Source organism: Hemicordylus capensis, chromosome 3 (genome assembly GCF_027244095.1).
Source record: "Hemicordylus capensis ecotype Gifberg chromosome 3, rHemCap1.1.pri, whole genome shotgun sequence".
Lineage (NCBI taxonomy): Eukaryota > Metazoa > Chordata > Lepidosauria > Squamata > Cordylidae > Hemicordylus > Hemicordylus capensis.
The window spans coordinates 53,221,458-53,245,115 of record NC_069659.1 but is presented as its reverse complement, the minus strand read 5'-3'; the positions used below and the strand labels follow the sequence as shown (position 1 = coordinate 53,245,115).

At 44.7% G+C, this 23,658-nt stretch overlaps 2 protein-coding genes across 4 annotated transcripts in view; one reads left to right on the top strand and one right to left on the bottom strand.

Moving 5' to 3' along the window:
• TMEM45A (transmembrane protein 45A) overlaps positions 1-18,339 on the bottom strand; it is a 36,698-nt gene extending 18,359 nt beyond the window's left edge. The window contains exons 1-2 of one of the 3 annotated variants that reach the window (XM_053310202.1): positions 14,930-15,131; positions 7,657-7,696 (exon numbers count right to left, since the gene is read on the bottom strand). Coding sequence is in view for 1 of the 3 variants with exons in the window: in XM_053310200.1 (XP_053166175.1) it covers positions 18,250-18,297 (48 nt within the window). In the remaining 2 variants the exon portion in view is untranslated. Of the gene's footprint in view, positions 1-7,656; positions 7,697-14,929; positions 15,132-18,249 lie in introns of those variants that run through there. The other 2 variants (XM_053310200.1, XM_053310201.1) reach the window with 2 other exon arrangements.
• A 395-nt stretch (positions 18,340-18,734) lies between these two features.
• The window catches only part of LOC128350481 (uncharacterized), a 41,234-nt gene continuing 36,310 nt past the window's right edge, over positions 18,735-23,658 (top strand). The window contains exon 1 of the mRNA XM_053308904.1: positions 18,735-18,796. The gene's annotated coding sequence lies outside the window, so the exon portion shown is untranslated. The remainder of the gene's footprint in view (positions 18,797-23,658) is intronic.

The following is a 23,658-nucleotide window of genomic DNA, read 5'->3' as shown; positions in this document are numbered from 1 at the left end:
AGAGGGACTGGTTGTGTTGTTGGGACGTGTGAGCTGGCTCTCTTCTGCTGCTGACATCTTCTGTGGACCATGGTCCATCCGTGGCGGCAACAGTGAAGCCTCCAACGCTGGTCTTCTGCTCCTCCTCCGTAGCTGTCAAACTAACAGCTATGCTCTCCTCCTCTCTGATGTGATTTGTGATTGGTTGGAGGAAAAACAAGGAATAAGCCAGTGGGAACACACAGGAAAAAGGTCTGCCAGGGATTGCGGAAAGTAGCCAAGCCTATGTGAACTCTCTCTTTAAATCCCCAAATTAAACATCTTGCGAATCTGCTGTGAAGCAGATTCGCTCTTCAGATACCCTGGGGCATGAAGGTATGTGTGAATAACTCCCAGGTCAGTCACTGACAGCTCAGATCCCATTAGCGTATATGTGAAGTTGGGGTTTTTTGCCCCAGTATGCATAACTTTCCATATGATGACCCTGGAGTAATCCATACTCTTGTTCACTCCTCCTTTTAAACCCTGATGTGCTGAACAAGTCCTTGTTAAAACATGCAAACCGTTTGTTAAAATGAAAACTGTTTGAATGCAACTGCAGAAGAATACCAATAATCTCACAGGGTTGTTAACTTGCAGATTAAGTATTAAGTCACAAGAAGATAATGACAGCTTTAGTCACTTAGCACTTGGTGTTTATATCAATTTACAGCCACTAGAAAATTACTTGCATCCCTGTCAGCTCGACAGATATCCTTATGAAAACAGCAGCTGAGACCTCAAGAAGCTGCAGCTCCGCCAAAGAGAAACACAGTTAAGAAGGCTGAACAGAACTCATGATTTCCTAAGTTATCAGAATCATGTGACCCACCCACCCCTTATTACACCACTGGCTGCCAGTCCATTTCCTGGTCCAATTCAAAGAGCTGGTCATTGCCAATGACATGGCTCAGGAACAGGGTAACTGGAGGACCATGAACCCACCCACTCCCTGAGGTCACTGGAAGAGGCTCCAACACCAGTGGTGGCTGGTACAGGTGGAGGGCGGGGAGAGAAAATGAGCCACTGGAGTGGCTTGTTGGACCTCATCTCACCCTGTCCCAGTTGCCCCTCTCTCTCTTGCCTCACTGTGGTGCTAACGCCAGGCATGCAGGCTGGTATATGTCAAGTTGAGGATAACCCAGCAAATAGCAGCCCGCTTGCCCCTGGGGTTAACGCCACAGAGAGACGAGGTGAGAGACATCCAGGACAAAGACAGACAAGCGAGAATGAGCCACATCTGCGGCTCATTTCCCACCCACCCCCAGCACCATCTGCCACTGCCTGGCACTGAGGCTATTCACACACGCATGCAAAACTGGGCTAAGGGAGCCCAGCCTGGTTTTGCACACACATATGAACCTCAGGGATCGGGCCCGATCCTGGCAGCACCACAGCAGCAAACCTGCCTATGGAGCCACCCGATAAAACAAGATTAAGGGAGTCCCATTTTTCTGCTCATCTATCAGCTGCGGCTGCTTGCAGCCATGGCTGCCAGACTGCAGGGAGCCCAGGGAGGGGAGGGGGGATTCCCCATCATGCACTGCACACTCGCACGGTGCATTATGATATTTCCCTCCCTGCTGCCTGGGCGTGCAGGGAATCGATTGGTTGCGTGGGAAGTGCGCCCAGCACAGGAGGAGCGGTCATCTGTGGGGAAGGTAAGTCTAACCAGCCTTCCCCACAGCCTGCTCTGGAGTCCTTCTCGCCAGTCATGAGAAGAGGCTCACTGTTGTGTGTCCCACCTATTTCGGAGGTTAATTTGGCAGAAACGCAGACCAGAACCTCCTTGTTAATCTTCCAATCCCAGGAAGACTTTTGATCCCAGCAAACATTTGACCTGCCAATTCTTTGAATATGTTTTGCTTGATCCCTAGAATCTCTGGTCTGTTTTCCCTGCAGACTAATTTTTTCTTGCTGGGTAAGTTTTATAGTGGTTTGATACTTTTGTTTTTACCAGTTGATATTGTTCCATAGAGACCACTGTGGCCTGGAGCTACTGAGTGCCTCATATTACGACAGGAATAAATGCAATTATTTCAGACTCCCTGTCTGTGTTTTGTTTCCATGCCAAACCACACCATGGGTGGCACCCGGACTAGTGCCCCATCAGCACAAAGCCCCTTCCTTTGCGCAAAGACACCTTCCACTCATACAAGAGCCCCTTGTACAAGCTCAGAGCTCCTTTCATTCACTGAAGAAACTTCACTCCGACAGAGCGCTAGTTGAGATGCCGCTCAGTATATATAGACTTCTTTTTATAGTGACTATTATTTTCTCTTTCAGTGGATTTCCCCCCCTCAGAGTAACAATGAGCAATGTTATGTTCGACATAAACACAGGACTTGCTCTGTTTGATTGTTATGATTTTCTCTTTGGTGACTGTGCAATGATGAAAAATTAAGCTAATTATTTTCCCCCTATGGTGCTACACACAGGAAGAGGTGTGTCCTCATAAGCAATTCACATTTCTCTACAAGAAAATAAATCCATTGTTGCTGTTTTGGTCCCAGAAAATGGGAAATTTGACACAGAAATATGAATATCGTTTTCTGGACCAGTATTTTTACAAGAAGGCTCTGCTAATACATTGTTTCAAATTTAAAAAAAACTAATATATAGAAATAAAAACATGTAAAGCATAATCTAGCCAAAGTTAACTTCCAAGTCCTAGCAATTTCACTAAGATAGACTGTAACAAAGGAACATAGGAAGCTGCCTTATACCGAGACTCACCATTGGTCCGAATTGTCTACATAGCTCAGTATTGTCTACACAGAAGGGCAGCAGGTTCTCAAAGGCTATAGGCAGGGGCCTCTCTCAACCCTATCTTGGAGATGCCAGGGAGGGAATTTTTAACCTTCTGCATACAGGTATGCAGGTCCTCTTCCCTGTGCAGCCCCATACCCTAAAAGGAATATCTCTTACTGCTCACATGTAGTCTCCCATTCAAATTTTGATTGTTTTTAATGTTGTTTTACAATATTGTTTTAAAATTTTTAAATTGTTGTTTTAAAAATTTCTTGTTTTTGTTTTTAACTAATGTTTTAATGTTGTTTTTCTCTCATAAACTGCCCAGAGACGTAAGTTTGGGGTAGTATAAAGTATGTTAAATACATGCATACATACATACATACATACAAACGCAGGCAGACCTGCTTAGCAAAAGGGATGATTCATGCTTACTACACCAGGAATCGACACTGATTCGACAGCACACTTTACCTTTACCATGCTTAAAGTTGTGCTGTTGCGTGGGTGTCAGCTCCTGGCGACCACAGAGCCCTGTGGTTTTCTTTGGTAGAATACAGGAGGGGTTTACCATTGCCATCTCCTGTGCATTATGAGATTATGCCTTTCAGCATGTTCCTGATCACTGCTGCCTGATATAAGTGTTTCCCATAGTCTGGGAAACATACCCGCAGGGATTCGAACCGGCAACCTCTTTCTCCCTAGGCAAGTACTTCCCCGCTATGCCACCAAGTTTAGTCACCTGCTAAAAGGGCAAAGGGGCACCTTTTAAAAGTGGTGGTTCTCTTCATTTAGAAGGGGAAGAACAACTGGCCCTATCCATCCCCAGTACAGTAGCTGTTGCTGGTGTCTGACTTGTTTCTTTTTTTTAGATTGTGAGCCCTTTGGGGACAGGGAGCAATTTTTATTTATATCTTTGTAAACTGCTTTGGGAACTTTTGTTGAAAAGCAGTATATAAATATTATTAATATTTGTATCACAAGATCAGCTCTGTTTACCTCTCCCACTGCAAGAGTAATAGTATAAGAAAGCACTTGACTTGGGTGGAAACTGAAAAAATGATCCAGTCAAACAGCAGTAATTTCATAAATGTTACCAGGCAGTGTTACTTGCACACAGAAGGTTCCAAGTTCCCTCCCTGGCATCTCCAGATAGGCCTGAGAGAGACTCCTGCCTGCAACCTTGGAGATTCTGTACCTACTATATGAAGAAAGCTTTCAAGTCAAGCTTTTTAATAAATGGAATATGGACATAGGGTATGTTTCCCTTCTGCTTAATAAATATTTTCGTTGGTCAGTCTTGAATAGCAGTATTTCAGACTACAGACTGTACAGCTCACAAATTATTTCACTAAGGTCAATGTAGCCTTGCTTTGACTTGTCAGGTTCTTTTCCTAATTTCACGTCAGTAAGTAAATAGCCTGAAAAGCTAAAAATATAAATATACTTATGCAGCACAATCCTAAGAAGTAAGTCCAAGTGAGTTCAATTGAGTTCCCTGGGACATATGCCCTATACTCCCCCTTTCAGCACAGAAGTGAACTCAAGATGCCTTATATTCAAAACAGTGACATTTATATATTGTTATACTAATGAACAATATAATACTTGTACCAGAGACATTCTTACCCCTGGAACTTGGGGACCCGGTCTGTGGCCTCCAAGGTCCGGGGGGACTCTAAATGGCCAGGGGGGGCTTCTGCTGCCACCCCGCGCCTGCCTCGCCACTGCCCTGCTGCTCTGAACCTCCAGTTTTTCGCTTGCACCATTGAAATAGATCATTCTATTTGTACCACAAGACCAGCTCTGTTTACCTCTCCCACTGCAAGAGTAATTGCATGAGAAAGCACTTGACTTGGGTGGAAACTGAAGAAATGATCCAGTCAAACAGGAGTAATTTCATAAATGTTACCAGGCAGTGTACTTGCACACAGAGGACTCCAAGTTCCCTCCCTGGCATCTCCAGATAGGCCTGAGAGAGACTCCTGCCTGCAACCTTGGAGATTCTCAAGAGCTGCTGGGCCGGACAGACAGGCCTAGCAGTTGCTCCAGCCACCACTGCCACGGGGGTGGCGGGGAGGAGGCCTGCTCGACTCACCCCCTGGCTGCCACCACTCAGACACACACTTGGTGACTGAAATTATGGGGGGGGAGTTCGGCACAGCAGAGCGGGCATAGAGTGGTGGCAGGAAGCCCCCAAAAGCAGGTTTGGGGAGGCCTCAGGGGGCTCACAGGGAGAGCCTCATGGCGGGGGCGGTCCGGGCACCAAAATTACGCAAGTGCGCCACTGACTTGTACAGCAAAACAGAAGGAATCCCTTCGGGGTCACACTGTCGAATTATAAAGCTCGCCTAAATAATATACCCTTTTGAAAGTGGGCAGTGAGAAACCAGTACCTCTCTAGAGAGATCATGAGTGCCACAGCTAAGAAGATCACGTCCCTTGTGGATATCTGCCACATCTCAGATGACAGGGAAACATCAAAGAGTGCTTCCATTCAGGAATGAAGACTATGGGCAAGATCATACAATAGAAACTTTGGGCTTTAAATGTCAGGCCATTGAGGATTTAAAACCAGCACCTTCAAAGGTTAAAAGCAACAACCTGAAAACAAACTGGCAGCCAAGAGAGCTGGTAAAGGACTGGTATGATATGATCCAGTCCTGCTGGCCTCAGATAAAATCCTGGTTGCCACATTCTGGACTTGTTTAAGTTTACAGACTGTCCTCAAGGGCAGCCCCATTTTAAGTGTACCAGAGCTGTACAACCTGGAAATGACTACAGCAAGAATGACTGTGTCCAGATAAGTTAGGAAAGCTATTTCAGGAGGGGAAAGAAAGAACATTTGTTGTGGCGTTTTTTCTTAATGTCTCTTCATAATCATAGCAAGATATTAACACAGAACCAACAGGCAACCTTTTTCTTAAGGAAAGGGTTAGATACCTATGGCATTCATATTGTATACACAGGCACATTGAATTGCTGATGAGCCTAGTGACTCAATATGCAGCATTAAGCTAGCCAGAGATACAGAGACATACATAGCCAGAGATATATAGCCAGAGATACAGAGAACCCTGTTATTCACGGAACCGCTATTTGTGGTCCCACACATCCACGGGTGTAAAAAAGACACCCAGTTGCTATATCCACAGATATGAAAGGGTTAAAATCCACGTATCTGTGGATCCTAGAGGGCCAGAAATGACCATGGAGATAATTTCCAGTCACCATTTTGTGTCCAGGAGCCATTTTGTGGTGCATTTCATTAATAAATAATAGGGGGGATCACAATTTTCCCCATTTGAGATTGGGGAGGCATTTGAGGAGCAGGGCACTTAATTTGGCCCTTTTTAGCTCCCCCCCCCTTCATTTTTACCATAATTTTATCAATCTAGGAATCTAACCCCCTCAAACCCATTGACTCCATTACTCGCTATCCACGGTCTCACTATCCGCGGTCTCATTATCCATGGTGCCTTACACAGGGGGAGAGAAAAGAAACAGAAGTAAGTGCCTTGAAGGCTCCCAAAAACCTCTAGCTGAAAAGTCTTCTAATTCAGACCATGATGTTTCCAGACAGACTTGAGCTCCGCTGCTTATTAACATATAATCACCAACAGACAGCAAGAGGAGTGATGAGGGACCCCAAGAAATCACCCCAAACCCCTTAAAATCACCCAACCCCCAACTTACCCCAAACCCCCAAAATCATGAACCACCACCCCAAATTACTAAAAAGTTAATGTCTAACATCTAAAGTTAAAATCACAATAGCTAATGTCTAAATAATCTGATTCTGAATAAGCGAGAATTTGATGTCAAAAAGACCTTATCACCCATTGTATGTGTTCAACAACCAATAGCAATTTGGAAGATAATGTTTGAATTGGCCTTTGACATTCAGTATCAGCTGGCAAAGATTAGGGAAATCTGACTGAATCAGAAGAAATCATATTCTGTTCCGCTGGATTTTATCTATCCCTGGTCTCAGGCTACATATCTAAACAAATAACTTGAAGCCCAATTGATAAAAAGCCCTCTCACTTTCCAAAGGTGATTTCTGGACCAAACTACTTAACATCACAAATTGTATATGCTTGGAAACAGAAGTGGCTATAGCTCAGTGACAGAGAATATGCTTTTGCATGTAGAAAATACCAGGTTCAATTCCTGGCATCTACAGATAAGGCAGGAAGTTTAGCTCTGTCGAAAGCCCTAAAGAGTCACTGCCAGTGAATGTACTGTACACACTCACTGTACTGGTCCTCCTGTATTGAACTAGGAGGACCAGTAGTCTAACTCAGTATGACAGCTCTGTAAGTTGATTAAAACTGTAAACACTAAGCCTGAATAGCATATCACTGCTACTTCAAACTGCTCTTTTAAATATGTGCTTTTTGCTAAAAGACTTCCCCTTCCATCCCTTTTTGATCTCCCTGAATGCCATTAAATTTGTTTTTCATCACAATATGCACTGCAGGTGCACAGTGCCTATAGACAGGAAAGCTTTCCACTGTTCCTGCACTTCAAAGCTAGCCACTTAACCAGCAATGCAAATGGAGCTTACAAACAGCTTGCCTTCAGGAAGTGGTTACGATGGCAGTTAGATTAATCCAAATGAATAATATTTAGTGTACAATAACACAGGACACAAGAAGAAAAAGCAAACTCAATAAAAATGTTTGAGATAATGTCATCTTGTTCACAAACATGCCCGGAAGGTAGGATCAACATGTTTATTAAATGTTTTGTTTTCCCCAAAAAGATATAAAGTGATGAGTTAAAATATATACATTAAAAATTAATTTGAAATCAGATTAAGAAAAAAAACATTGACAATAAAATGTCACTAGAGGCTCAAGTGGTCTCGGTGGCTTGGAGTACCTTTCAGAAGCTTCAGCTGATACGCCAACTGCAACTATACCTGGATAGAGAAAGGTTGGCTACAGTTACTCATGCTCTGGTAACCTCTCATTTAGATTACTGCAATGCGTGGGGCTGCCTTTGAAAACAGTCCAGAAACTGCGGTTGGTACAAAATAGGGCTGCAAAATGATTAACTGGGACTGGGCGTTTTTATTACAGTCATCCCTTGTCGTCTGTGAGGGTTCTGTTCTGGGAAAACCTCACTCTTGTGAAACCGCAGATACTCAGATCGTGGTTGTCGAGACCTGTCACAATTTCCCAGTCATGGAAACTCAAAACTGTGATTGAGGAAACTACGGTTGGCGAGGGATGACTGTATCTCATGCAAGTGTTTCATCAGCTGCACTGACCCCCAGTCCATCTAGGCCCAATTCAAAGTGCTGGCTTTAACCTTTAAAGCCCTAAATGTCTTGGGACTGGGTTACCTGAGAGAGTGGCTCGTTTGTCCCGACTCGTTTTTATGTCTTTTTATTCAATGTAAGTAATTTTTTTTGTATTGTTGTAACCACTGGTCATAACATAACAAAACATAACATAACATTAAACAGAACAAAAAACATAAAATATAACATAAGCATAACAACAGAAAAGGGGGGAAATACATCTTAATAAACTACAATTTAAAATTTAGAAATAGGCTTAAAAACCCTATTTGCAGTTACATCAATAAATAAAGCATAAAGAATAAGACTAGACCTTTACAACTTAGAGAAAGGCTTAGTAGATATCTCTCTCTTTAAAAGACAATAAAGCAAAGGCAGCAACTTAGTAACTAACATATGGAATCGTATTCATAACAAGGTAGTTTAAACTTGCAACATCTGAGCCCTTCAATGTATCAATAATATGCCTCAGCATTTCCCCCCCTGATTACATCATAAACGGGGCAGTGTAGGACATAAAGGAAACCCAGTATTATATCAAGACCTATTTTGTTCTGAATCGCCTAGAGATCAGTTTGTTATGGGGCAGCTAACAACTAAAATATATTATATTATTATTTATTTACTCAGGTGTTATTGACTGGTTTGTTTTATCCAGACATCGAGTCCTTCCCAAGGACCTGGGATGGCTGAATTTTATTATCAATGTTGTTGCTGTTGTTGTTATAGCTATTGTTGCAGAATATAGGCTGTTCCCAGTAAAGTTGCTTCCCAACTGCGCAGGCGCGCCTGTGAACTGCGCAGGCACGCCTGCGCAGTTGGGAAGCAACGCCGGGCCAGGAGCCAGGCTCGGCATCGCTCTGCGGCCTGCACTCCGTCCTCGGCGGGCGATTCGCCGCCGCCGCTCAGGCCGCGCTACAGCATCGCCGCCACGCCAGCCACCACCCACCGCCACACTTGGCGGGCCACGGGCGACCCGCCGCCGCCGCCGCACGCCAGCGCCAAATTGCCACCACACACCCGCCGCCACACTCGGTGGGCGATCCAGGGGGGCGGGGGGAAGCCACTTTTTGGCACCCCCCACGTGACCCCCCGGGGTGGCACCCGGGGCACGTGCCCCCCTGCCCCCCCATCGTTACGCCCCTACTGTCATACCAACTACTAGCAAGTCAGAAAGTGCAATACATGCCTATTAACTCCCTATTCATGGCAATCCCTTTGTCTCATAATATCCTTTGCGATTTCCAGTTTTGCTTAGTATACACTGGACACTCAGGCACAAAATGGCAGGCAACCAAAATGCTTTTTAAGGAACTGATGATTACAGTAAGTCCCTCTGGCTTTCCTTCTCATTTTCTGTCCATCGAAGCAGGTTCATAATATTGACAAAACCTTACTGTGCAGGCATCTTTAAAAGCAGAATTTGCTGTGTTAACCATAGTAGAATAGAAACAACAAAGCTAGTGCTTTTTCAACTTTTTCTCTTAGATTAGTAAAATCTAAAAGAAAATTCCAATTTCATAGAAGAAGTCAACATTTTAGTTACAATTTTTTGACTAGAATAAATGAGGTCATACACACGACCATCGGCCACCACTTCTAAGGGCTGCAGGAAAGGTGGAAGCTCGCCTGCCTTCCCCAGCAGATAAGCGGCAGCTGTGCTTCCCTCCGCTGCACCACACACCCACACAGACGGTGGTGCTGCAAAGGCAAGAACTGGGAGCAGGAGTACTTCCCCCTCCCGCATCCCAGAATGCCCCACTCTATGAGCGCAGGGGCAGCTTGTATTAGAGCAGCTGCCACACTCGACACAGCTGCTCCTTCCTGCTGGCTCACCGCTGGAAATGGCAGTGGACCAGGAGGAATCCATTTAACCCAGCAGCAATCATGCTCACGATCGCCTGCTGAGGTTTATCGAACTGCAGGTTTCTTTAACCTCAGATAAATGCAGGGTTAAAGAGTCGGGCTAGCAGGGGCAGAAGCACCAGGATCAGGAGCAATCCTGCTGCTCCACACAAGCAGCCCAACCCACCTCTCTGATCAAAATCTCTCTCTGATCAAAATGTTTATCACCAGTGACAGAGGTCATTGTAAAATACATTAAGTGGATTCACACAACCAGAAAAGCAAACTAAGAGAGCTCTTCTCTCCTCCTACCTTGGTTAAGAACAGTGTACAAAAGCTGGACTACCCTGCTTTGAGCAATCTGGGTTGGAAGGATTTTTGTGAGGTCATGCAATCATGCAAATCAGGGTAGAACACCACCTACTCTGATTTTGATGATTGTGTGAACAGGACTTTTTTAAAAAAAACAAACCCAGTTTTTACAGTTTCCTGAAGTTTATGTCAAAAGCAAATGCAGGGACATTCTCTCTCCTGAGCATGAGATGGTACAATCCAGTCATTTAAATGGAGAAATGGTGCAATGAAGCTGGTGTAATATAGTAGCTAATAGACTGAGCTGTGAATTAGAACTTCCCTGGTTCAAATCTTCCCTCTTCTATGAACTAGATGGCCTTAGGAAAGCCATTCCGTCAGCCACAGTTCCCATACAGGGATAACAATACTTATCTTATATGTTTGGTAAGGATCACATGAAGGTAATTCACATGAAATGATTTGCATATGCAAAGAATGCTATTGGCCAACATACTGCATAGCGAGTCATCCATCCAAGAGGGATGTGTGCTCGCTGCTTCTGAATCAGTCAAAGGTGGAGGCTACTCTGTGCCTCCAAAGCTGTGTGTCATTGCTGCTATGCAATTACTGGAATACTAGCTATAGCAGTACAGCAATGATGATGCACAGCTTCAGAGCTGCCTCTGCCTTAGGAAGCTGCATGGACGGGTTCTTGGATAATTCAGAAGCAGCGAGCACACATCCCTCTTGGATGGGTGGCTCCCTGCACAGTATGTCAGCCATTACCATTATCAGTGAAACTGGAAGCCCCTACTTCAGGAGTTCTCAAACTCCGGTCCCCAGAAGTTGCTGGACTACAATCCTATTATCCCCAGACCATTGTGGCTGAGGATGATGGGAGCTGTAGTCCCACCTTATTTGGGGACCCAAGTTTGAGAACCCTTGCACTAGATGAAATCTCAAATCAGCCAGGAATTAACTGAGTGATTATCTCTCCACATAACCATGAGGGATAACAACAGTGGCCTGTATTTCAGAGTTGTTATATGGGCCTCAGCAGTCTTGGGGATGTACTCAGGGGTGTAACTATAATAGGGCAAGGGGAGACAGTTGTCTGAGGGCCCACTGCCTTGAAGGGCCCCCCAGAGGCAAGTCACATGACTGACTCCCCCAGCCGCACACCCACCCAGGCTTCCTTCAGTTGTAGTATCCATCCTCCGAAATTGATGTGAATGTTAAGACCTGGAGCTACCAGAACAGCATGTCTTTCTCTAGTACCATTAAATGACTTGCATCGTCCACAATTTACAAAACCTTAAAAAAAATAATTTAGGATTATGTTCTATTGTGGCACATAGGTTATATATATATATATGCTTTTTGTTACCACGATTCAGCCTCTTTTAAGATTTCTTTACTTCATGAGCTGAGCTTCAGTGAGGAGGGGGGCCATTTTAAAATCTTGTCTCTGAGCCCACTCCAACCTTGCTATGCCCTTAGATGTACTGATGCTGATGTCTCTGACAAACATTTTCTGGGTGGTTGGGCTCCACACCCTAGAAATGGCACATGGAAGCAGCAAAATAAGTGGGTTACCTGCAGCAATGATGCTAGTATAGGAATCAAATATATGTACATCACCTCACACTTTGGCCCTTGCGTGCATCTTACTAAACTATCCCTTGAATGAGGCAGCCATCTCATCATGAGGCAGAAGGACTTTGCTCAGTCTTACTCTCTACACCATTTGGACGATTTGAGTTAAATGTGCAGCACTGATCTTGTCTTAGACTGTCAAGTGTTGCACCTTATCTCTCTCTTCCATTACCGTACTTTCTTCAGAACAAATTCCCAAAGGGCAACATGGGTTTTGAATGTTGGTATCTATACCAATAAGTGTTAGCAGTGGCACACCTAGGTCCAAAATCAGCCCAGACCTCAAGGGCTTCAGAGGCCACCCTCATGCCACAAGGCTCCCCACCCTGCTGCGAGGACCCCCCCTTAATTTTTTAAAATACCTGCCACTGCCCTGCCACTGCTCCTCTCTCTGGAGGGCCTCCAAATGTTCTGGGGGGCCTCCCCAGAGCCCCACCACTGCCTTGCACCCACCATACCACTGACCCGTCGTACTGATATTTGCCATTTACACGGCCAAGAGGTGAGCCACAGGCTTCCCCCATGGTAGTGGCGACAGGCACAGCTCCAGGTTGTTGTTGATGACCGACTAGTACAGTGCCATCTGGCCCTTGGGCCCAAAGGAATTCATGTTGAACTCACAGCTGCTCATGCCCTGCATGAACTCCTGCTAACTTGGCAAAGAGGCACCTTTTAATGTGGCAATTCTCTTTATTTAGCAGGGGAGGAGTAACTGGCCCTATCCACCCACAGCACAGTACCTTCAGTGACTGTTCCTGGTGTCTATCTTATGTTTCTTTTTAGATTATGAGCCCTTTGGGGACAGGGATCCATCTGATTTATTTGTTATTTCTCTGTGTAAACTGCCCTGAGCTATTTTTGGAAGGGCGGTATAGAAATTGAATAAATAAATAAATGTTGCCCTTGTGCACCACCTCCTGGAAGATGCACTGGCAGGCACACCTGGAAAGACTGGCCCAGCAGCCTCTGTGTCCGCCACCATGAGGGAGGCCTGCTCAGCTCACTCCCACCTCCTGGCTACAAAAATGGCAAATATTGGTGCAGTGGGCACGGGGCAGTGGCAGGGCTCTGGGGAGGCCCACCCAGAACATTTGGACACACACACATATACACCCCCAGTGGCAGGAGGCTATGGACTAGATCCCCAAGGTCCATGGCTAAGAGCACCTCTGAGTGTTGGTATATACACAACACTTTCTATAAAGAAAAAACCTCAGATATCCTATCACAGGCAAATATTTATTTTTGTAGTTTTTCAACCTAAGACTGCAATCCTTTGTGCACTTACTTGAAAGGAAGCTTTAGTGAACCTATTGTGATTTATTCCTAAGCAGGGCTAGACATACAAGTGAGCGAGCCAGACAGTCACCCAGGAGATCTACCTGAAAGGTGGGAGAGGGGGGCAAGCTGAGTTTGGCGGCTCACCGTTTGTTGAATCTACTGTCTGCAGTGAGTTAGGAATGGGTGGGGAGCAAATGCAGAAAAGAGCATCCTATGCCTAATTTCGGGGGGGGGGAGAGAAAGAGAGAGAGAGAGAGAGAGAGAGAGAGAGAGAGAGAGAGAGAGAGAACACGAACATATACTGGGCTGGGGAAAGGAGTGAAGGAAAGACCTGGGGAGAAGGGAGAAGACTGAAGAAGACACTGCAGAATGTGTGTAAGTAAGACTTCCATGGGTCCCAGAACTGAAACAGGACAGCCCTGGACAGGACAGATGATTGAGCAACTTAATCTGTATGTCAGTCATTGAGAGGTAGATCTGAATCCTTTTCATAGGCATTGCTGGGGGAAGCCTGGGGGAAGTAGTAGGGCTTGTTACACTACTAAATTCTGCAATCCTACACAAGCCACACAACCTGGCAACACTGATAAACTAAAAATGCTAGGTAGCATCAAAGGCATTTCTTGCCAGGACACTATCTATCCAAGGGCAGGGCTGCACAACTGTGGTCCACTTGCCGATTCTGGACTACAGCTCTCATAATCCTCAGCCACAGTCAGGGATGATGAGAGTTGTAGTCCAACAATAACTGGAGGGCCAGTTGTGCTGCCCTGTCCTAGGAGCAGACTGCAAGAAAGTTAAAGCTGTTTCCATTTTAACAACTTGTGGGAGCACCCCTTTGCAGCACAATAACCATTATTTGCAATTATGAAGAAGAAGAATAGATTGAAGATATATTGTGTCTATAAGCATAGGGCAAAATAAATATAACACCTAGTATACCAAGTGCTGCTCTCACTGTTCTATTGTTAGCAATGGAGGGCTCCAACCAAAAATAGTTGTATAATATCTGCAATACTGCCAGAATCAGAGTATTTTTGAAAAGTGGTAACATCCATTCTTTTTCATACTTTAAATCAAGTGATTTCCAACAGGAAAAATAAAGCATGTTAACTTATCTTGAATAAGTGTCCCTATTATGGGGTGTGTGTGTGTGTGTGTGTGTGTGTGCACGCACACTGTGTGTGTTCTTCATCTGGCTCCCCAGTACACGAAGATCAGGAGAGAGTCAGTCACAATAAAATTATTGTGTTTTAATCCTCTGTTGTGAGCTGCCCAAAGAACGATTTGTTATGGGGTGGCTAACAAATAAAGTTTATTATTATTTTATTATTGTTATAAAAAAAACAGAAAGAGGGGAGTCCATGTCCGAAGTTGCTCTGCACCTTTATCTTCTCTCCCCTCCCTTCCCAAGGGAAATGTTCCAAAACGTCCAAAAAGGCAAGAACTGTGAAATAAAAAGAATTATCCTGACCAAAGCTCCCTTTCATTTTAAGAGGAAGGTTTTCAGCACGAGATACTCCAGAAGCTTTTAAGGCTGCGGTCCTAAGCATTACTTCGTAGGAAACTAATCGCACTAATATCAGTAAGGCAGACTTACTTCGGCTTAAACTGATTTAAGATCGGATCGGACTCTAAGTAGTGCTTTGGAAATACATGGGTGAAATCTACGGCAGGAGCCAACGCTTCGATCCTAAATTTCCTTCTTCTCTTACACTAGGCTCAGTAAAAACGAATAGAAAAAACAGCGCTAACATATTTGCAAAGGCTTACCGAACTTGGTCTGCTTCTTTGCAACTTGTTTTGCGCCTCTTTGGAACTTCAGTTGACTTCAGTCTGTGAAGCTGTCCGTTTACTCTTCTCCCACACTCAAGTATGTGCCGCGTATGAGCTCATCCTTGCCCGGTAACGGGGGGAAAGCCTCACGTTGTGTTGTCTGCAAAGGATGCTCTCCTTACACTCCTCCCCCATCCCGCCTTCGACAGCTGCCCAGATGCGCCTCTTCCACCTCTCCACCCCGCTGGAGCAATCGCGCCGGCTGTTCCTCTGGGCCACGCCCCTGCCCCGCCCCCGTTGCTGCCCCATTGGTGGCTTTGGCCCTCTCTCGCCTCGGGATGGGCTCCAGGACGAGTCCGTCTCGCCCTCTGCTGGACATGAGAAGCAGGACTGCAGAGACCGCAGTGATGTGGCACTGAGAGGAAAGCGAGAGCGGGGGCTGGAGGGGAGGAGTCAGTGCCTGGAGGTGGTGGGCCCTCCAGGGATAGGACAGATGCTGAAGGAGGCAGCCCCTCGCAGCGGAGGACGAGGCATTCCGCACGCTCTCCAATGCCGCTCCGCACTCTTGTTTGTCTCAGTGCCTCTGGGAGAGTCACGGAACAGTTATTTCCATCAGACCTTTCGGGAACTTTTGCTTGGCTTCTTTTCCTTAAACCACACGTTCCTGTTGACATTTCGGAGTTCGCTTTAAACAAACAAATAGGCATAGTTTGGCAGGCAGCAGCTATCTTGTTACGAGAGCAGCGATTTGGTGCCTTTTTTTAAAAAAAGAAGTTTTCTTTGCTGCAGAGGCGCACCTAGGTAATTTTGGAGTCCCCTAGTCCAGGGCGGGGAAGACCTTCGGTAGGTTCCAGAAGTTTTTGGAATTTTCTGCCATGAAACAAACCACTTATAGGACTTCTTTGATTTTTTTTTCCTAAATCAAAAATTTATTTAAAACATTAGATTAACCGATCGACTTCAAATTAGTGTTACAGAGCCCTCCTACCCTGCCCTACATCTCTGCTCAATTTCAAAGCCCTATGACAAGCCATTCCAAGAGATCTAAAGGGGGGGGGGAGTAAAGTGTGCCCAGTCAGTGTCGACACCTGGTGACCACAGTATGAGTTGATGCCTTTCAGCATCTTCCTATATCGCTGCTGCCTGATATAGGTGTTTTTCATAGTCTGGGAAACATACCAGTGGGGATTCGAACTGGCAACCTCTGGCTTGCTAGTCAAGTCATTTCCCGCTGTGCCATTAGGCCCCCTTTTTATGAAGGCAAGGGGCAGATTCTTCCACATGGGATGGAATAATGGTGTGTGTGTGGGGGGGGGGGTGTCAGTTCCATAAGTTTTTGTAATTTCCTGCCATGAAACAAGCCACTTACAGGACTTTTGTGTGTGTGTGTGTGTGTGTGTGTGTGTGTGTGTGTGTTTAATTCAAAAAAATATTTAAAAACAACAGATTGACCAATCCACTTCAAATTAGAGATACAGATCCCTCTCACCCTGCCCCACATCTGTGCCCAATATAAAAGTCCTGTGACAAGCCATCCCATAAGTATACAAAAGTGGGATGAGGGAACAACCACAAAAAGGAAATCACATACCTTCCATTACTAAGTTAGAGGAGGAGCTAGGCACTGCCAGGGCTGTTCACTGCCAGGGCTGGGGGGCAAATCAGCATGTGTGTAGCCTCCTTAATATTTCAATATAATATTCATAATATACTATACATGCTATAAGTGTGTCCACGCATGCATTCAGAGTGGGGCCTTCCTGATTCAACCTGAGCGGGATCCACAATTAAATGATTCAGGCAGCAGTACTGACTGATGTAGAAGGCAACATCAAAAGTAAGATTGGAACTAGTTAAAAGAACATGGATTGTCTGGGTGCCTACCACAATTAATGACAGTGCATCTGCATGCTTAATGATAGTGCTTCTGCGTGCGTGCAGAAGGTCCCAGGTTCTCCAAGCAAGGCTGGGAAAGACTTCTGACTGAAACCTTGGAGTGATGCTGCCAGTCAGTGTACAAAATGCACTACTAAAGTTGAAGGAAAGAGATGAAGAGGACGACTAGCAGCAAGGTGGATGGACTCGATTACAACAGCAGTGAATGCACCACTGAGAGATCTTAAGGGCCAAGATGAAAACAGATCATCCTGGAGAGAATCTATCTATGTGGTCACTAAGAACTGACACCAACTTGATGGCACATAATCAATCAAAAGATGGACAAAGGCAAGATGGACAAAGGGTCCATCTTACAACAGTCCTGTGAGGCAGGTTAGGATAAGAGAGAGTATCTGGCCTATGGTTACCCATTGAGTTTCATGGCTGAGCATGGAGGGACCTGAACTCAGGCATTCTCAATCCTAACCCAACACTCTAACACTAACCACTACACCACACTGCCTTTCAAGTGTTCAATTGCATGGGGTACTGATTGCAGGAGATAAAGGAAATTCAGACCCCTATTTAGCTGCAGCATTCCTGGAAGTCCATGGTCTTAGAGTTTAATCTTGTTCATTTCAATATCTTGTTAATTGAGGCTAGAATCTTATACTCACTTACCTTGGAGTAAGTCCCATTAAGTACAATGGGGCTTACTTCTGAGTAGACATGACTAAGATGCTCATGATCCTATGGGAAAGGAAAAACCTGCAACATCAAAGCTCACCAATTTTTCTTTCCTTAAAGAGATTTCATTCGCTTTCCCCCAAAAAACCACCCAAAGTGTTACACCCTCATAGAACCTTCCTCAGCGGGTGTCTCCCATTACTGCAGTGCATGCCAAGCAGAAGCAACTTAGTTTTCTCTCTGTTCCTTCCTCAACTCCTACCACACCCACCTTCACAGTCTCCAACTCCAAGTAGCGGCAGCCACAAGGGGCTGTTTCTCCTCCTTGCTCACCCCCACTCCCAGCAGCACCTTCCTAGCCATTGGGGCCAGCCATGGTCAATCAGCCAGGGGAAGCCAAGGAAATAAACAAACCATGAGACAGAGGAGCCAAGGATTCAGGAAGGGGATGGAAGGAAAGAACAGGCAGGGCAGAGCATTGCACAGATACAATGAATATGATGAATATTTTATATACTGCTTTTCAACAAAAAGTTCCCAAAGTGGTTGAGATAGATAGATAGATAGATAGATAGATAGATAGATAGATAGATAGATAGATAGATAGGCTCCCTATCCCCAAAGGGCTCACAATCTAAAAAAACAACACTGGAGGCAGTGCTCAGCCTCCAGTTTACAAAAGGGCTAGGGAACTAGGGGCTGCGGTGTACAGGTATGCGGTGCAGCAATCCTCTCCTCCCCAGTAGACTCACCCAGCCCTGACCTGCTCTGCACTGGAAAACGATTGGCACATCCCCCATCTTCTGGTGCTGGGACTCCCCACGCCATGTGTGCACGCTCCTCCTCCACTCCTTTCCCAGCCAGCCCTCCAAGTCCCACCAACATCCCCTAGTTCTCCACCGCCTCCTGGAGTCAAAAACCAGTGCGAAAAACCCACCTCTCTGATTGGCTGCTGAGGGAGGAAGCCGCACCTGGGGAGGAAGCGGGGCCAGCAGCAGTCACAGAGGCAAGCAGGCAAGGCTGGCACTGTTAGCCGTGCCTCCCCACCCACCCACCCACCCACATGGGAGAGAGATTGGGGCAGGCTGGCAGGAGCCCCAGCTGCACCTGCAGGTCTCGCACATTTGACCACCCAGTGGTGGCACAGCTGCCACGGTGCCACCCACATTAGTGACTAGACCCCCAGGGGGACATTTTGGAGGGGGCCCCCAGCAGAGGACTGGCCGACGGGCCAGAGGTCTGGTCCAAAGAACACCACTGCATGGGTGCAGAACTGATCAGCAACAACCAAAGGGGCAGGTAGGTAATTTTTGACCCTTAACCTAATGAGCTTACAGGTTCCCCTTGCAAAATAAACATCCCCCCTACACACACACCCCAATATATATACATTTCATCACAAACATACAGTCTGGACCAGAGTGCATATGGGAGCAAAAGGATTACATAACCCCCAAAGGAGCCATACATCTTCTTGATCATTCACCATAAAGCCACACAGATCTGGACCAGAGTGCATTTGCCCACCCCACCCCACCCCCAAGACTACGCAAACCCTAACGGATTCATACAGCTTCTTGACTATTCACAAACTAACTGGGACACAACACATGTCCCTTGCACTGTCCCCTCTAAGGTGTGCGCACATGCTCGCGCTCACAAGTTTTTGGATGTCCGCTCAGTTCATTTTAGATCCCGCTCAGGTTGAATCAAGAAGGCTCCATTCTGAATGCAGGTGCACACACACTGCCTTGATACTGCCACCCAGAACAAAACTCATTCTGCACAGAGATGAAAAAAATTAGAGGGACCGCTGGTGCCTTGCTCCACAGTCCCAATGCAAAACCAGCTTGTACATATAGTGCATTTGGGGGGTGGGGTTAAATCCACAACACATGCCCCTTGCTTCACAGTTCTCATGAAGACCTTTTGGATCACAAACCATCTTGAACACAGTGCATTTGTTTAAAAAATATAGTTTGCTTATTCAGATGTGACAGTTAGTTCCACCTTCACTAGATGTGAAGTACTCTAAAGAAAGAGATAACTCTTTCTGGCAACTTTACTGCAGTAGGGGAAAATCACAAAAAATCACAGGATTGACTTTTTAATAAAGGCAAAGGGCAGATTCCTTTACATAGGGTGGAATGATGGTCCGGGGGTGGGGTGAGGGCTGGGAGCAGGCTTCAGTTCCAGAAGTATTTGTAATTCTCTGTTATGAAGCAAGCCACTTATGCGACTTTCTTTTTTGAAGTTTAAAAAAAAAATCATTAAAAATCAATGGCTTGACCATGGCTTGATCATTCCATGGGGGTGGAATTATGCTCCAGAAATTCCAGAAGTTTTTGTAATTTGCTGCCATGAAAGAAGCTACTTATAGGGCTTTGCCTTTTTTGATTTAAAAATAAATAAATAAATAAATCATTAAAAATTATTGAATTGATTGATCCACTTCAAAATCAATACACAGAGTCCTGCTAACCTGTCCTACATCTGAGCCCAATTTCAGAACTTTTGGCCCAGCCATTCCAGAAATATAAAAAGGGGTGTAAAGGGGATGATGTTGACCCTTTTTTAGCCTACTTTCCAGTAGGCTTATGAGTTCTCTCGACATTGTGTGTGTGTATGTGTCCGTGTCTCCATGTGTCCCCACTATCAAATCTGAAAACACCTGGACCAAGATGGACCAAATTGGGTACAGTTGTAGGGACACATAGGGACACCTCAGCGGTGTAGTTTGTGATGATGTCATCCACCCCAATTCAAGATGGCAGATGCGTAAACTTTGGAGGTGCAAGTGGGCTAACATGTGAACCAAATTTACTACAGCTGTAGGGACACATAGGGATCCCCTAATGGCATGGTGTGTGATGATGTCATCCACTCCAATTCAAAATGGCAGCCGTGTGAACATCTGAGGCACAAGCAGGTTAATTTGTGGACTGTCTAATCCATTTGAACCAAATTGGGTACAGTTGCAGTGAGTGACACACAGGATATCTCAATGGCATAGTTTGTGATGAAGTCATCCACATCGATTCAAGATGGCGGATGTGTAAATTTTTGAGGCACAATTGGGCTATCTTGTAAACCGTTTAACTGATTTGAACCAAAATTGCTGCACCTGTATCGACACATAGGGACACCGCAATGGCATAGTTTGTAATGTTGTCATCCACCCCAGTTCAAGATGGCAGACATGTAAACCTTTGAGGCACAAGTGCACTAACTTGTGGACAGTCTAACCTATTTAAACCAAATTTACTACAGCTATATGGACACATAGGGATGCCCCAATGGTGTAGTTTGTGATGATGTCATCCATCCCAATCCAAAATAGCAGACACATTAACATTTGAGGTGCAAGAGATCTAACTTGTGGACCTTGATTTGAACCAAATTTAGTCCAGTTGTAGAGACAGTGAAAGGAAAGTAGGCTGTTATCTCTTACTAGAACAACTTATTATAGCAATTAGCAGATTTCTCCACATGGGGGTGGAATGATAATCCAAATAGGGGCTTAAGTTCCATAAGGTTTTGCACTTTTCTGCAAGGAAACAAGACACTTATAGGACTTTTAAATTCAAAAAGTCATTGAAAATCAACGGATTGACTGATCTGCTTCAAAATCACACACAGCCCTGCTACACTGTCCTACATCTGTGGCAATTTTCAGAATTCTAGGCCAAGCCCTTCTGGAAAAATAAAAAGACCCTCCCTTCCCTTGGAGAAACTCATGGAGCCCTCTAGGAGTGTGGGCACACGGACCTGAGCCTGCAGGTTTGTGCCTAAAGGCAGCCCCGATGTGAACACTATCCCTTTATGAAAACATCAAGGCTGGAAGATTCCATTGAAACAATGTGAAATAATTGAGCTAAGTTAGTCATGGCTAAGCACCACTGAAATAAATGAGACAAGTTAGTCATGACTAAATTAAGTCCCATTCAGAATGGAATTTTCCCAAATAGAAGACAACCCTGAGTTTAAGAAGACCCCCTTTAAAAATACGGGTTAAATATAAGTTATACTATTTACCCAAAAGGAAGAGGACAAATTCTAACATCAAAGAACTTGGGGGGAAACTAGTCTTAGATTCAGGTAAACCCAGTAGTCATGACTAACTTAGTCTGAATCCTGCCCATTGTTTATCATTTTTATTCTGTAAACCACTTTATGTCTTTGTGGGGGAAAGGTGGGCATTATTTTTTTAAAAACAAATGAACATAAATAAATAAAACCAGCCCTTTAATTGTTCTCCAGAAAGAGATGACTTCTTATTTTTTAGATCAGCAAAGAAACATTTGGGGTTTCCCCCCCATCCAGCATTGCTTGAAATCTGACCCTGGGCAAGAGGTATCACACCCTCAGTATCACACTGTGATGCATTTGTACAGCACTTTGAGGGTAAAGTCGCTCACATTTGCCATGAATTGAACTCTACAGTTGATGCAGGGTAATTGGGGAAAGTATCCAGAGTAACACCTGGTTCACTTTTGCTGGAAGAGTTTCAATTTATTGGTGCCCAAGGATATGGACAAGGTGTTTAGCTGAGTTCGGCTGACCATGTGCTTGCTTGACCCTTGCCCTTCATGGCTTATTAAATCTAGTAGGGAGAAAAATTTTAGCTGGGTCCAGCAGATTCTAAATGCCTCATTGAGAGAAAGAAATAAAGTCCTGCTGGTTGGTGGTTCCTCTGCCTGGGTGAATGATGTTCAGCCTGTTCTAGATGGGGTTGCACTCCCCCTGAATAACCAGGTTTGCAGCCTGTGGGAGCTCATTGATCCAGCACCGTCACTAAAGGCTCAAGTGGCCTCTGCGGCTCAGAGTGCCTTTTATCGGCTTCGGCTGATATGCCAGTTGCCAACTGAGACCTTACCTGGACAGAGATAGCGTGGCCACAGTTCCTCATGCTCTGGTAACCTCTCACTTGATACATGATACATGGCAAATTTTATATACATTTTAATGTACACTCTCCAACATACCAACTGAGACCTTACCTGGACAGAGATAGCGTGGCCACAGTTCCTCATGCTCTGGTAACCTCTCACTTGATACATGATACATGACAAATTTTATATACATTTTAATGTACACTCTCCAACATACCAGCTGAGACCTTACCTGGACAGAGATAGCGTGGCCACAGTTCCTCATGCTCTGGTAACCTCTCACTTGATACATGATACATGGCAAATTTTATATACATTTTAATGTACACTCTCCAACATACCAACTGAGACCTTACCTGGACAGAGATAGCGTGGCCACAGTTCCTCATGCTCTGGTAACCTCTCACTTGATACATGATACATGACAAATTTTATATACATTTTAATGTACACTCTCCAACATACCAGCTGAGACCTTACCTGGACAGAGATAGCGTGGCCACAGTTCCTCATGCTCTGGTAACCTCTCACTTGATACATGATACATGGCAAATTTTATATACATTTTAATGTACACTCTCCAACATACCTGTAGTCTTCTGGTTTACTTTATCCCTTTGAGTATATACAGTAGACCAGTATGTGTATACTGTACAAGTATATAAATTAAGAGAAAGAGATTGGACTAATGTTATTATATTGTTATGATAATCTTATCATGATACTATGCCTTAGTGCTGAATACAGTATGCTTTAATCCAAAAGCTATCTGTTCATTGATGACATCACTGCTGATCTAATAATTCTGCTGATGCAGGCCTCCTATGGTCTTTATCACAGATGCACCAAGAAATTGAATATTTCAACAACCCTTAACAAAGAGGATGGGTTTTAGAGTCAGGAGACTTCAGTCAAAAAGTGTTTTAAGAACAAGGTATTTGTCTATTTGGATATATTCTGAAAGAGCATATGGAGTTAGTAAGAATTTACAGGTGGATTCTAACATTCTAACCCTTAATATGTGCCATCATGTTCCCATTAAAAGAGAGACAAACCTTAGGAAATATATACACCAAAACTGTCTAGTTATGTAGTTGTGTGTTGATGTCACCATATAAATAAATAATCATAAGTAGCTGTTATATCATATTGTTTACCAGTATCTTCTTAGAATTATCCAGAAATGCAACAAGAAACACTTGTTTTAACCAGTAATTCCTAGGTCCAAACTGGATGAGATGACAGCAATCTATGGTCAGATCTCCCATC